The sequence below is a fragment of the Hemiscyllium ocellatum genome, chromosome 2 (genome assembly GCF_020745735.1).
Source record: "Hemiscyllium ocellatum isolate sHemOce1 chromosome 2, sHemOce1.pat.X.cur, whole genome shotgun sequence".
Lineage (NCBI taxonomy): Eukaryota > Metazoa > Chordata > Chondrichthyes > Orectolobiformes > Hemiscylliidae > Hemiscyllium > Hemiscyllium ocellatum.
In genome coordinates this window covers 151,018,985-151,031,774 of record NC_083402.1, presented here as the reverse complement: position 1 = coordinate 151,031,774, position 12,790 = coordinate 151,018,985, and the positions used below count along the sequence as shown (strand labels likewise).

Genomic DNA, 12,790 nt, shown 5'->3' with positions numbered 1-12,790 from the left:
CCAATGATGCTGAAGGAACAGTGATGTGTTTCCAGATGAGTTGTTTGAAGGGAAGGTACATATAGTGGTGTTCCCACATATCTGCGGCCCTTCTCCTTCTGGGTGGTAGAGGTCGCAGGTTTGGGAGGTCCTGTTTAATCAGTTTGATATTGGCAGAAAGGGTGTCAATCAAGCTAACTGTTTTTCCCTGAATTGTACCAAACTTTTTGTTGACGCTGCACTGATCCAGGCAAGTCATGAGTATTCCATCACATTCCTGACTTATGCTGTGGAGATGGTGGACTGTATTTGGGGTGTCAGAAGATGAAATACTTGCCTGAGAATTTCAAGTGTCTGAGCTAATCTTGTTGACAGTATATTTATATAGCTGGTCCAGTTCAGTTTCTCATCAGTGATAAATGCATGATGGTGATAGTGGGAAATTCATTGATGAGAGTGCCATTGATTGTCAGAGTGGTGCTTAGGTTCTGTCTTGTTGGAGATGGCTATTGTCTGGTATTTGTGTGGAGAAGATGTTACTTTCTATTTGTCAGTCCAAGCCTAGTTAAGGTCCAAATCTTGCTGCATTTGGGCATGGGCTGCTTCAGTATCTGAGGAGTCATGAAGGGTGCTGAACGTTGTGCAATTATCGTGCCATCTCTTGGCTGCATGAGTCAAAAAATTGTTATTTCAGTTCACACTCTAGCAGCACAATACCGAATACTAGGCTGACATCACTGTGCTACACTGGCAAATTGTTACAGGTGGTGGGCAGGATCTTCCTAGGCTCTGACCAATGCGGATTCTCGTTAGAAATTTGGGAGGATCCCCTGAGAAGTTGAGCAAGGTCTTTCTGACACAAGCACAAACAATTCACATTTTCCATCCAGGTTCTGGACATTGAGATGAGATTCTCACTAGTGAGTGGTGAGAGACCTATTAAAGAGGATAATCATTCATGATCACCCACATTACACACTCCTCCATTCTACCAGCAGCTGGTTGGAGATGAGATGCTGAGAATTCCCGGCATGGACGTCAGAGCAAATTCCAAGTCACTCCAGCTCACTGGTTACTCCTCTGGGCCTCCATCTTGGAGATCTGGCTCCATTGTCTGAGGGCATGTTCCTGGGCAGTGGCTACATGCACCTCACATCCACAAAAATTGACATCTGACACATGCCAGCCAGTAAGTGCCCTGGTGGCACATCTCTGATCCACATTTAGGACACTTCTACACTAGCATGCTGCATTTGGTGGTCACCTATTCTGGTGGAAAAGGACCTCCCTTTTCAGTACAAGGCTATCCTACAGGAGTCCTTAGTCCCTGTTTCAAAGCCAGGCACTGATTGCCCCAAAACTGCCACATTCTGGGGCAAATGTCATAAACTGCGCAGGGCAATTCCAGACCTACAGTGCATGACCAGGTAGACAAAAGAATTTTAAAGATGGCACAAGTACCAAGGAACCCAGGATATCCTGGCAGGAACAACTTCCTCTACCAATGGCCAATGAGGGAATCAGGCTCGTGCACATGAGGGGGTGCTGTCGGGGAGTAGGAGGGACTAAATGAGGTGAGGTGAGAAACCACACTGAGCTTTGCAGAGTGGAAACCTCCATGAATCTTAATGAAAATATCATGTTGGCAAAAAGATAGTAAGATTCAGTCCACCTTCTTTGGGATGAGATGTGAAGATAAGGCTCCTTCTGCTCTCTTGGGTGAACACGAAAGGTCTGATGGTACAATTTCAAATAAAGCAGAGAGCTTTCCCAGGGCTCCTGGTCAACCTTGTTACTGACTCTATAACACAATATAGTTGGTCTGGTCATTACCCTGTGTTTCTGAAGGGCCGTCACAGAGATGTAATTCTGTCTTTATTATACAAGTTATCTTCAAGGCGAAAGTATTTGTTCAGCAAATGAGTTTGTCTCTGAGTGTTGGTATGTGTTGGGTTTTGCTATCTGATGCTGGTTTTTGAATATTCCTTTTTTTTATTTTCCCTATTATTGGGGACTGGACCTTCTGCTGCCAAGACCCTAGACTCTGGATTAACCTCTCTGCCTCTTTAGTTCATTATTTTCCTTGAAATCATGATTTGGAGATGTCGGTGGTGTACAAAGTAAAAATCTCACAACCCCATGTTATAGTCCAGCAGGTTTAATTGGAAGCACACTAACTTTCTTAAGGTGGTAGTTGACTACCACCTGATGAAGGAGCAACGCTTCAAAAGCTAGTGCTTCCAATTAAACCTGTTGGACTATAACCTGGTGTTGTGCGATTTTTAACTTCCTTGAAATCGTTTGAGTAAAGATATTGGTAAAGTTGCCATCATCCTACTGTAACATACGTCTACTGTCTCAATGGAGAGAAATGCCTGGTGATGGTTTAACCTGAAGGTGAGGGGAGAAGTTCAGAAGGTGGATTGCTCATGGGAGCTTCAGCAGTTGCAGGAGTCCACCTTGCTCTGTTAGTATCATTCTTCTTTGCAAACCAGCTGGACAGCCAACTGAGCTAACCCTCCACCCCATTCCTCTACTGCATTGATTTAAACCTAACTCTTTAACAAGTGGTTATCTTAGTTATCTTTTGGTCATCTGCACTAACATTCAACAAATTTTAAATCTCTGAAACAGTTTTGCTACATACAAGATGAGCAGATTAAATTGGTTTGGTTTGTTTCCTTTCTGGACTAGAAAATTTCATTTTTCAGGAGAAGGGCTCATGCCCGAAACGTTGATTCTCCTGCTCCTTGGATGCTGCCTGACCTGCTACGCTTTTCCAACAACTCATTTTCAGCTCTGATCTTCAGCATCTGCATTCCTCACTTTCTCCTAGAAAATTTCATTTCCCATTTATTAACAATGATCACATTTACAACAAGATACTGACAGACGTATGATCCAACCCCACATTTGAGGGCGGGTTTAACGGGCAATTAATCTGCAAATTCAGCAAACTAATGAAAACAACAAGCTGCCTAAGGATAAGACACTGTTATGTAAAACCAAGTTGACTAACCAGCAAGTTCTGAAGATGTACAACTCAAAGAAATTCCTTAATCCCCACCAATTGTTGGCCAATTTATGCATTAGTAATGGAGCTAGCTGTTAACAAATGCTATGTTTCCAGCAGTTTGTTGTATTGACTGCTCTGGAAGAACAAGAGGAGGATTTGAGTTGGGCTCGAACATTTTATGTCGCCATCTTTTTCCAAATAACCTACAGCGTGATGTAAGCTTTGTGTGACAGGTTGAATTCATTTAGTAGTTTCCCCAGGCAAATCAGTCAGTTATACAAGAAATTCCTGTCCATTTATCATGAGGAACAGTCCCAACCTGCAGGATATTATAGAATAGCAATAAGAACAGCTTGTATTTATATAAAACCTTTTATATAGCAAAAAATCCCAGGATGCTTCGCTGAAATGTAACCAGGCAAAAATCAACACCAAACCAGTAAGGAAAACTTTATTCAGAGGTAAGTTATGAGGATAGGTTCATGGGAGGAGACAGTGGCAAACAGATTGTGGGAATCCAGAAGTGAGCGCCTGGAAACCCGAAGCATAGTCTATAAGATCAAAAGAAAGAGGAACAGGGGAAGGCCATTCAGTCCCATGAGCCTGTTCCACCATTCAATGGATCATAGCTGACATTCCCTATGTCCACTTCCCTGCATTTTCCTTAAAACCTTTGGTTCCCCTTCTGGTGAAGAATATGTCTGTCTAAAATTAGCCATAATATCATGCAATTCAACCTAACAAAATTATTAAAATGTTAAAAATGAAGCTATCTGCTTAATTAATGTCCCTTTGCAAAGGAACTCTGTTGTTTTGGTTGTTCAGACCTATAGTAACTCTAGACCCATACAATGGTGTTTGACTGAACTGACAGAGCTAGACAGAGTTAAGTGATGGACAGTAATTAATTGTTGTGGTTGTGTTCGCCGAGCTGGGAATTTGTGTTGCAGATGTTTCGTCCCCTGTCTAGGTAACATCCTCAGTGCTTGGGAGTCTCCTGTGAAGCACTTCAGTGATCTTTCCTCCGGCATTTATAGTGATTTGTATCTGCCGCTTCTGGTTGTCAGTTCCAGCTGTCCGCTGCAGTGGTCGGTATATTGGGTCCAGGTTGATGTGCTTATTGACTGAATCTGTGGATGAGTGCCATGCCTCTAGGAATGCCCTGGCTGTTCTCTGTTTGGCTTGTCCTATAATAGTAGTGTTGTCCCAGTTGAACTCATGTTGCTTGTCATCCGCGTGCGTGGCTACTAAGGATAGCTGGATAGTAATTAATTGTTTTGTCAGCAATGCATGCATGCCATGATTTATTGAAAATCTTTTCTTAATCACTGTCAAACTTTATAAAATTCATCACATTATGATCATTTTGGACTCCTGACTTACTGGTGTAGAAAACTGTTTTGTATGACTGTAACTGGGAGTCATGTTGGGTCAGTTTGGACTAAAATGTCATATGTTCTAATGGCCCTTTTCTGTTCCATGTAGATGAGAACGAGTGCTCCAATCCAGCTTCTTGTGGTTCAGCAACCTGTTACAACACACTTGGCAGCTACAAATGTGCTTGTCCTTCTGGCTATAACTTTGATGAGTTTGCCAATAGCTGCCATGATGTGAATGAATGTTCATCTTACAAGAATCCATGCTCTTATGGCTGTTCAAATACAGAAGGCGGCTACCTCTGTGGCTGCCCACCTGGATATTACAGAGTTGGACAAGGGTAAGTCCCCCTAACCCTAACCCTAACCCTAACCCTAACCCTAACCCTAACCCTGTCGCTGTTTGGATTGTTAGCGTGGTTAGGTTTTAAACTATGGAGGCAATGGAAAAATAAGAAGTTAAATCTGAAGAAATCCTCTTTCATCTTTTTTGTGTTTACTTGAATCTCTTGCACATATTTGCTAATAAACCCAGTGGATGGAATCTTCCCATCTTTGGAATTGAGAGACACAGGTTCTGACCCAGTGGTGGTAGAAGCCCAATAGGTACTGAGATCCTCCAGGAGGCAGTCAATTAACGACTGGTCACCAGGATTGCCATCCAATCATGGATGGTCAGCCAATCAGGAAACCAGCAAACCTAGTGAGAACACTCGTAGTGATGGCCTGCCAGACGTTCCCTCCACCAGGAGAGAATGGCACTGCTGGGACAGCCAGGAGGCCTGACGGTGCTTCAGAATGAAGGGACAATGTTGCCTGTATCTCCTGAGCCCTATAGACAAGCTGGTTCTCAGCTCACAGCAGACCCCCAATCTATTGTCATAGGTGGGAGCAGTTTGCAGATGGTGCAACCATGTATCTGTTGCTTACCTTCCCCTTCGGTGTGAATGGTCTGGAGCTAGGTCAGGGAGGAATGTGCTAGCTCAGAGAGAAGCACAGTCACCAATGAGAACTTAGCGGAGGGAATGATGTGTAGCTTACTCTTTCCATAGTTCTGATCCATCTCCCTGTTGGCCTGTAAACCAAGAAACACAGCCTTACTGATACAGCCTTTGTGTGGACTCCCATATCCCTGACCCACCCCCTACTCCGCTCCATCTGTGGATGCCACACATTCAAGAACTCATTGCATAAAAAGAAACAGTGCAGACTTCTTCCGGTCACTTTTCAATGAACAACATTCACAGTAATTACCTGTAATTCAGCTGCCTGGACCTGCCTGGACCCATGTTCCAGTGCCATGCTTGTTTCCCTTGAATAAGATATGAACTCAGTCCACACATTCATTGCTCAGTTTGGTATCAGATAATCTAGTTGGACAGTATGACATCCAGATAGTACCAGTCAGTGTCTTCCTCTGGTAATGCATGGCATGTGATGTCCCCGGTAGTGAAGATGGCTCATTAATGGCAGTACAAGGCCCTGTGGTAGTACTGTGTGGAGCAAATCTTCACCTATACTTTATAACCTTTCTGGAATAAGTGACCTCTTTATTGATCCCATCAAAACAAGTTACTTCGTACTTTGTAATACTGAATGTAATTTGCTTTTTACCCACCATTATGACAATGTGTTTATGTTTGATGCAATCATCACATTATTACCAAACCTCCATATTCTTACATTCCTGCCATAGATCGCATTCTTTATAACTGTAGAACATTTGAAATTTAATAAAATGAAGTGTAACTAAGCTGTCTGAATAGAAAAGCATTGATGTGGTTTTGAAATGAACTGTTTTATTTCTTGCTGTGGAACCGAAGTTGGCCGACACTTGCCAGACGTACACAGGAATTCACTGTTCACTCTTCATATGGAAAACTTCACAGAATCCCTACAGAATCATAAAAGTTAGAGTGGAAAGCCGTGTTTATTTTGTGCATTTAAGAGATTTCACATGGACTTACCAATTTCAAATACCAACTTCAGGGGACCACCCAACATACTTCTCCTCCTCCTCCCAGTGTATTCCCAAAATATGCCAACACAGAAAGTCGTGCTTCTTCTGTAGACAGTAACATGCAGGACTCGGCAATCTATAACTAGTTTAACTGACTGCTGCTGTAGGCTCAGCAAGAGGTTACTGGAAGCAAAGGCAAACCTCTTAGCCTGGTCCCAGTTCCACCAACTTCCAACCATACCCACAACTTGACTTATCCATTAGTTAAAGCATTGGTTATGCCTCTTTGATGTTTTACCAAGAAATGGACACAGAACCAAAGGATGAAATATTAAAGGACTAACAACAATAGCCCTTTGGTCATAGAGTTACATCCTAAGGAGGCCCATGGAATAAGAGGAAGATAGTGAGGAAAGGTGAAGCCTGGACAGTGAGCTGCAGAAGGAATCAACCCAATTATAACTGGCATTTTGCCAGAATTTAATAAAATTAAATGTTTTAATATTGGAAAAAGGCATTTCCCACTTCCTAAAACTCCTGCAGCTCAAAAGTGAGTTTACTAATATGTGTTTCACACAACAGGAAGCATAAGGCCCCAGCAGCTCCTGCGATGATCACAGGTCTTGTTGTACAACAGTGTAGGAGACTGAAACCATTAATAACCATCACCCATTATCGTGATGTCATATAGATCGGGTTGGAGGACAGCTTGCAGTCTGGATGGAGTAATGCTTATTACCTATGTCTTCCTCATAGTTTTTGTAACAGTCTATTCATAGAAGTTAGAGTGGAAAGCCATATTTACTTTGTACATTTTAGAGATTTCACATAGACATACCAATGCATGTTAGCAACTCACAAGTAACTTGAGAGTTGTTAACATGCAATAAACTGTGGCATAGATCTTCCGATTAGGATCAGACACAAAAATATACACTTAACTTTAGAGGAGTTTTCCATACAATGTTCTGGACCAGGAGTCTTCTCAGCTGAAGCAGTCTAGCATGGTCTAGTAGATTAACACTGTAATCATGCCTCTTTCCTGAATATTCCTGCAGTATTCTAGCCTTGAAACTACTTCCACAGATACTGGGTGAGGCAACAGTATAAACTAAGGCAGGGAGTAAGCGAGCCACCTGGATGGGGGCAGAGGGGTGGTGTGATGGAGTTGTGATGTCAGGTGGGTGGAAAGATTGGAGTGGATGGTGGACAAGGAGTTGGATGGATTGGTGGGTGTGGCTAGGGTGACAGGTAGGTGATGGAGCCAGGTCCTCAGGTGGGTGAGAGGGTAGGGGAGCAGGTAGGTGAGGGGATAGGGGAGCAGGTGCGTGAGAGATTCCAGAGTAAAGATAATGGAGACAGCTAAGGGGCGTGTAAGAGAGTAGGTCAGGATTTATCAGACTAGGAGGGTGTGTTGGAGTCCAGTTGACTTCCTGAGGGGGTTGGAAGGAGTCATTAAGAGTTTGGAAGAATATGTGGATCAGTAGGAGGCAGGAAAGGTCTGTAGGGCCATTGAGTCAACAAGGTTAGGTCAAGTCTAGGAATGTTTGAATGGGAGGAGTAAGGGATTGAATCCTATCAGTGGGGTGCAGGGTTACTTGCCTGTCAAGATGAGATGGGTGGGGGGTGGGGTAGGTGCCACTGGAGAGTCAGGAGGCCCAGGAATTAGAGTGGGTTTTTATCCTATAATGTTTCCTGGATAGCTATTAAGTTAAGTCAGTCGTAAGCCTCCAACTCTAACCCAGAAGCTTCCGGATTCTCAGTAATTGCCCATCGGAATCTTCAGCTTCCAGGACAATCCTAAAGGAGTCAGCTGCATCAGGAGTTCTGCATGATCTCAACAAGCAACTCTAGTCAGCAGTACTGCAATAAATATCTTGCCATTGGAAGATTTTTCCCTATGTCTTGTTTCAAATGACAGCTTTGTCAGATTATCAAGTAGTTTTCCTCTGTTGCATCAGACAGGGCAGACCCTCTCAGTCCCTACGCTAAAAAAGAGTAATGATGGCCACCAACCTCTCCTATGGTGATCAATCGTGCAGCCAGGCTCTCACAACAGGTTTCAGGCAACATCGGCGACCAAGAGACAGAAAAACACAAGACTTACCGGCAAATGGAGAGTTGTTCACCATAGATCACAGATGCAGTGCACACAGCCCCTTGAGAGCCCAACTGGAAAGAGGTGACCATTGTCCAGAGATCCAGGATACCATCAAGGAGAGTGAGCGTGTATGAGACTGAGAAAGCAACAGGAATAAGATTTTTAAATTTTTGAAAATAAAAAATGAACATTATGGCTTATAATTGAAGTATAGGGCTCAATTTTAACTTTATAAACATGCATGGGTTTTGAATGATCTCGCCCATAAGTGTGGTTTTTTGCTATAAAGTCCATCCCTTGTTTCAAATTATATTCTTCCGCAATTTACTTCACAGCCATTGTGTCTCTGGCATGGGATTCAATAAAGGGCAATATGGGCCTTTCGGTGGAGATGCAGATGATGAAAATCTGTTATCACATGAAACTTGCTATGAATGTAAGATCAATGGTTACTCCAAGAGCAGCAACAGAAACCGAAGAAGTGTCAATGATACCAAGTCTGAACAGGTAATTATCTCCTGTTCTTTTTTTGTCTTCATATAATAGAAATGAAATCAGAATTAGGATGTAGAAATGATATTCCTATCCAAAAGTTATGTATTCAAATAACAGGTGATGGTAAAGAAAAGAGCAAATTCATACTTACGTGTCTGTTAAAAGGAAGAGATTTGATGTAGAGGGAGCACTCAAATATATTGACACAATCTACCATAGAGTACCCACTTGATTGGCACTACCTCCACAAGCATCCACTCCCTCCACCACTGACGCTCTGTCGCAGCAGTGTGTCTAGAAGGTGCACAACAGAAATTTACCAAAGATCCTTAGGCAGCACCTTCCAAATCCGCAACCACTTCCATGGAGAAAGACCACCACCACCTTCAAGTTCCCCTCCAAACCACTCATCATCCTGACTTGGAAATATATCACCATTCCTTCAATGACTATGGATCAAACTCCTGGAATTCTACCCCTATTGGCATTGTGGGTCTATATACAGCAGGTGGACTGCAGCGGTTCAAGAAGGCAGCTCACCCCACCTTCTCAAGAGCAACTAGACATGGGCAATAAATGCTGGCCATCCAGATACACACACATCCTACGAGTAAATAGACTTTTAAAAATTGACTAACATTGCAGCTTATTTTGGGCAGCACGGTGACTCAGTGGTTAGCACTGCTGCCTCACAGCACCAGGGACCCAGATTCGATTCCAGCCTCAGGTGACTGTGTGGAGTTTGCACATTCTCCCGTGTCTGCGTGAGTTTTCTCCCACAGTCCAAAGATGTGCAGGTTAGGTGAATTGGCCACGCTAAATTGCTCATAATGTTAAGTGCATTAGTCAGATGCAAATGGGTCTGGGTGGGTTACTCTTCGGAGGGTCAGTGTGGACTGGTTGAGCCGAAGGCCTGTTTCCACACTCTAGGGAATATAATCTAATCTAAATGTATTCAAAGTTTGTGAGAAGATTTGTAGCTCGGGTGCTCGTTATTGTGGTTCTGTTCGCCGAGCTAGGAATTTGTGTTGCAGACGTTTCGCCCCCTGTCTAGGTGATATCCTCAGTGCTTGGGAGCCTCCTGTGAAGCACTTCTGTGATCTTTCCTCCGGCATTTGTAATGGTTTTTATAAATGCCGGAGGAAACAACACAGAAGCGCTTCACAGGAGGCTCCCAAGCACTGAAGATATCACCTAGACAGGGGACAAAACATCTGCAATACAAATTCCCAGCTCGGCGAACAGAACCACAATATAAATGTAGAAAAGGAGAATCCTAATTGTTTTATTTGCACTAATTACCAATAATCCATTGCTATTTGTTTTGATGCTAGTATCAACAGATTAGTTTGGCTAGTCTGGATACAGACAACCCCGTGGAGATGAATCTAAATATCTCACAGCTGAACTACAAGAAGCATATTTTAGAACTTGTGCCAGCTATTGAACCACTCTACAATCATGTTCGTTATGTTATCTCCAACGGAAATGACAACAATTACTTCCGTATCCACCAAAAGGATGGCCTGAGTTACCTGCACTTGACGAAAAGGAGGCCTCTGGAAGGTACGTACACACTGGAAATCACCAGCATTCCTCTGTATAAGAAAAAGACACTGCAGAAACTGGAAGATAAAAAAGACAATGACTACCTCCTTGGTGAGCTGGGAGAAGCGCTCAAAATGAGACTACAGATCCAGCTTCATTGAACGAGCTAAGACATACATTGCTTCTATTCAAAAATATTCCTTCAATTATCTCCACAGTATGTCTGCAATTGAAAAAGTTTTCACATGTCAAGGGCTGTGATTCTACATTGGACATTGTAACTTCATTTCTCTCCAAGACTGCGGGATCCTTCATTCAATAAATGGGTTTTTACACACTGCCATGTTAACAGTATTCCATATAACCTCAGTCATGGTTGCTGTATATTTAATATCACCTCAGTCGGTGAGCTCATATTTTACATGAGTGTGTGAGTATGTGAGTTGTATATGGCTTCTAATAATGTAGACCAATAGAAACATAATGAGCCATTTTCTGGATTACAGATAATATTATGTAACTGTTCATATCACATTAATATCAATATGCAATGCTAAAGTCAGACTGTACTGTACACTATGGGGCATTCTCAGAGGAACCATTTCAATCACCATAAATCCTTTCCTTTCAAGTGGTGCAATATTTGATAGATAACTGGTACCAGAGCCCAGAACAAAAGGGCTATATTTTTTTCACTTGCATGTTTAAAGACGACAGTAAATGTATACTTTAATGGTGCTTGTACAGAAAACTGGTGCTAATGATATTTATTCTACCAGGGTCAGCATACTGTACAACCAAAAACTAGATCTCATCAGGAAGTAACTGGCATTGGAATCTCTGTTTCAGTACATCATGATTTGTGCAGCATTTTACATTGTTTCATGTTTTCATTGTATTTCATGTATAAAGGATAATGTGTGCACATTGAATGCCTGCTAGTTGCTAACTCGAAGATTGTAATGTCTTCTTTTTATATACTGTACAAATGTGTTCTATATCAGGGGTATATTGGTCATTGATTGGTTCTTGTGAAAAATCCATGAAAAGTATCTGAGTTTGTAAAAGATAGTACCTCCCTGTTTGTACCAGTAAGGAAATGAGCCTAATTGTAATACATATCTGTGTGGTCAAAAAATGCATTTTGCATTGAAGATTTCTTAGCACAAATATCGCATTTTTATTTAGAAGGGAGATGAAAGATTTGTATAAAATTCTAAAAAAAACTGAAAAAGGAACATTTTGTTATTGGGGTGCATTATTTTGTAGATTTGAGAAATCAGTATGCCAACAACTTTTCTTACAATAAAGCTTATTATTTTGGGTTATATAGATTTTATGTGGCGAAGTGTGTTACTTGTAAACACATGCAGGTAAAACCCAGGAGCAATGTATACTTGCTCACTGAGAGCACTGAATAATAAATGTAGCACATACAACCAACTGCTTTTGTTTAACCTGTGCATGCAAATAGAAGATTACCATCATCCTTTCCTAGAGGCTGAATGAGTTGGTGGATGGTATGGTGGCTCAGTGGTTAGCACTGCTGCTCAACAGTGCCAGAGACCAGAGTCCAATTCCAGCCTCAGGTGACTGCCTCTTTGGGGTTTGCATATTCACACTGTGTCTTTGTGGATTTCCTTCCATAGTCCAAAGATGTGCAGGTTGGGTGGATTGGCCAAGCTAAATTACCCATACTATCTCGGGATGGGTGGATTAGCAATGAGAAATGCAGGTGTGTGAATCTGAGTGGGATATTCTTCACAGGGTCGGTGTGGAAATGATGGGCTGAATGGCCTGCTTCCACATTGTAGCGATTCTGTAAACACTGGTGACGTTGTTCTTTGAGAATATGTGTCCTACTTAATGAGCAGTTTCTCCCTCCCTCTCTATTATTTTAAAAGCCAAATCCTGACATATGCTTTTAGTTATTTTTCTCTCTTTATAGGCTGTAAAACACAACTCTCCCTCACATGAGTAAATGATGCCAATTTTAACAATCAGTTTTCTCTGCAGAATTATAAATATCTAAACCTTCCCCATCATCCCAGGGTTATATCACAGAAGGTCTCAGAATCTTACATAGTATTCTTGTTCCTTTTATGTGGTTTTAGCTTGTAGAGTTTTCACACAGCTTTCACTGGTGTGTTGGTCAGCTGAGCCCACTATGCCTACAGCAAGATTAACTCACTTTGACTGCAACTGTAGCTGGCTAATTCAAGCTCATGGCTTTAAGATGTACGTTGAACAACTACCAAGCTATCTATCTTTCAACATTATCCGACGTTTCCAAGTTTTAAATTTTCTAAAGTTTC

General features: G+C 42.1%; 1 protein-coding gene across 2 annotated transcripts in view; it reads left to right on the top strand.

The window, feature by feature from the left end:
• The window catches only part of LOC132825797 (fibrillin-2-like), a 327,149-nt gene extending 315,235 nt beyond the window's left edge, over nt 1-11,914 (top strand). For both annotated transcript variants that reach the window (XM_060841289.1, XM_060841280.1), the window contains exons 63-65: nt 4,481-4,712; nt 8,768-8,939; nt 10,262-11,914. In XM_060841289.1, the coding sequence (XP_060697272.1) occupies nt 4,481-4,712; nt 8,768-8,939; nt 10,262-10,636 (779 nt within the window). In that variant the 3' untranslated portion in view covers nt 10,637-11,914. The remainder of the gene's footprint in view (nt 1-4,480; nt 4,713-8,767; nt 8,940-10,261) is intronic.
• Nucleotides 11,915-12,790: the final 876 nt, after the last annotated feature.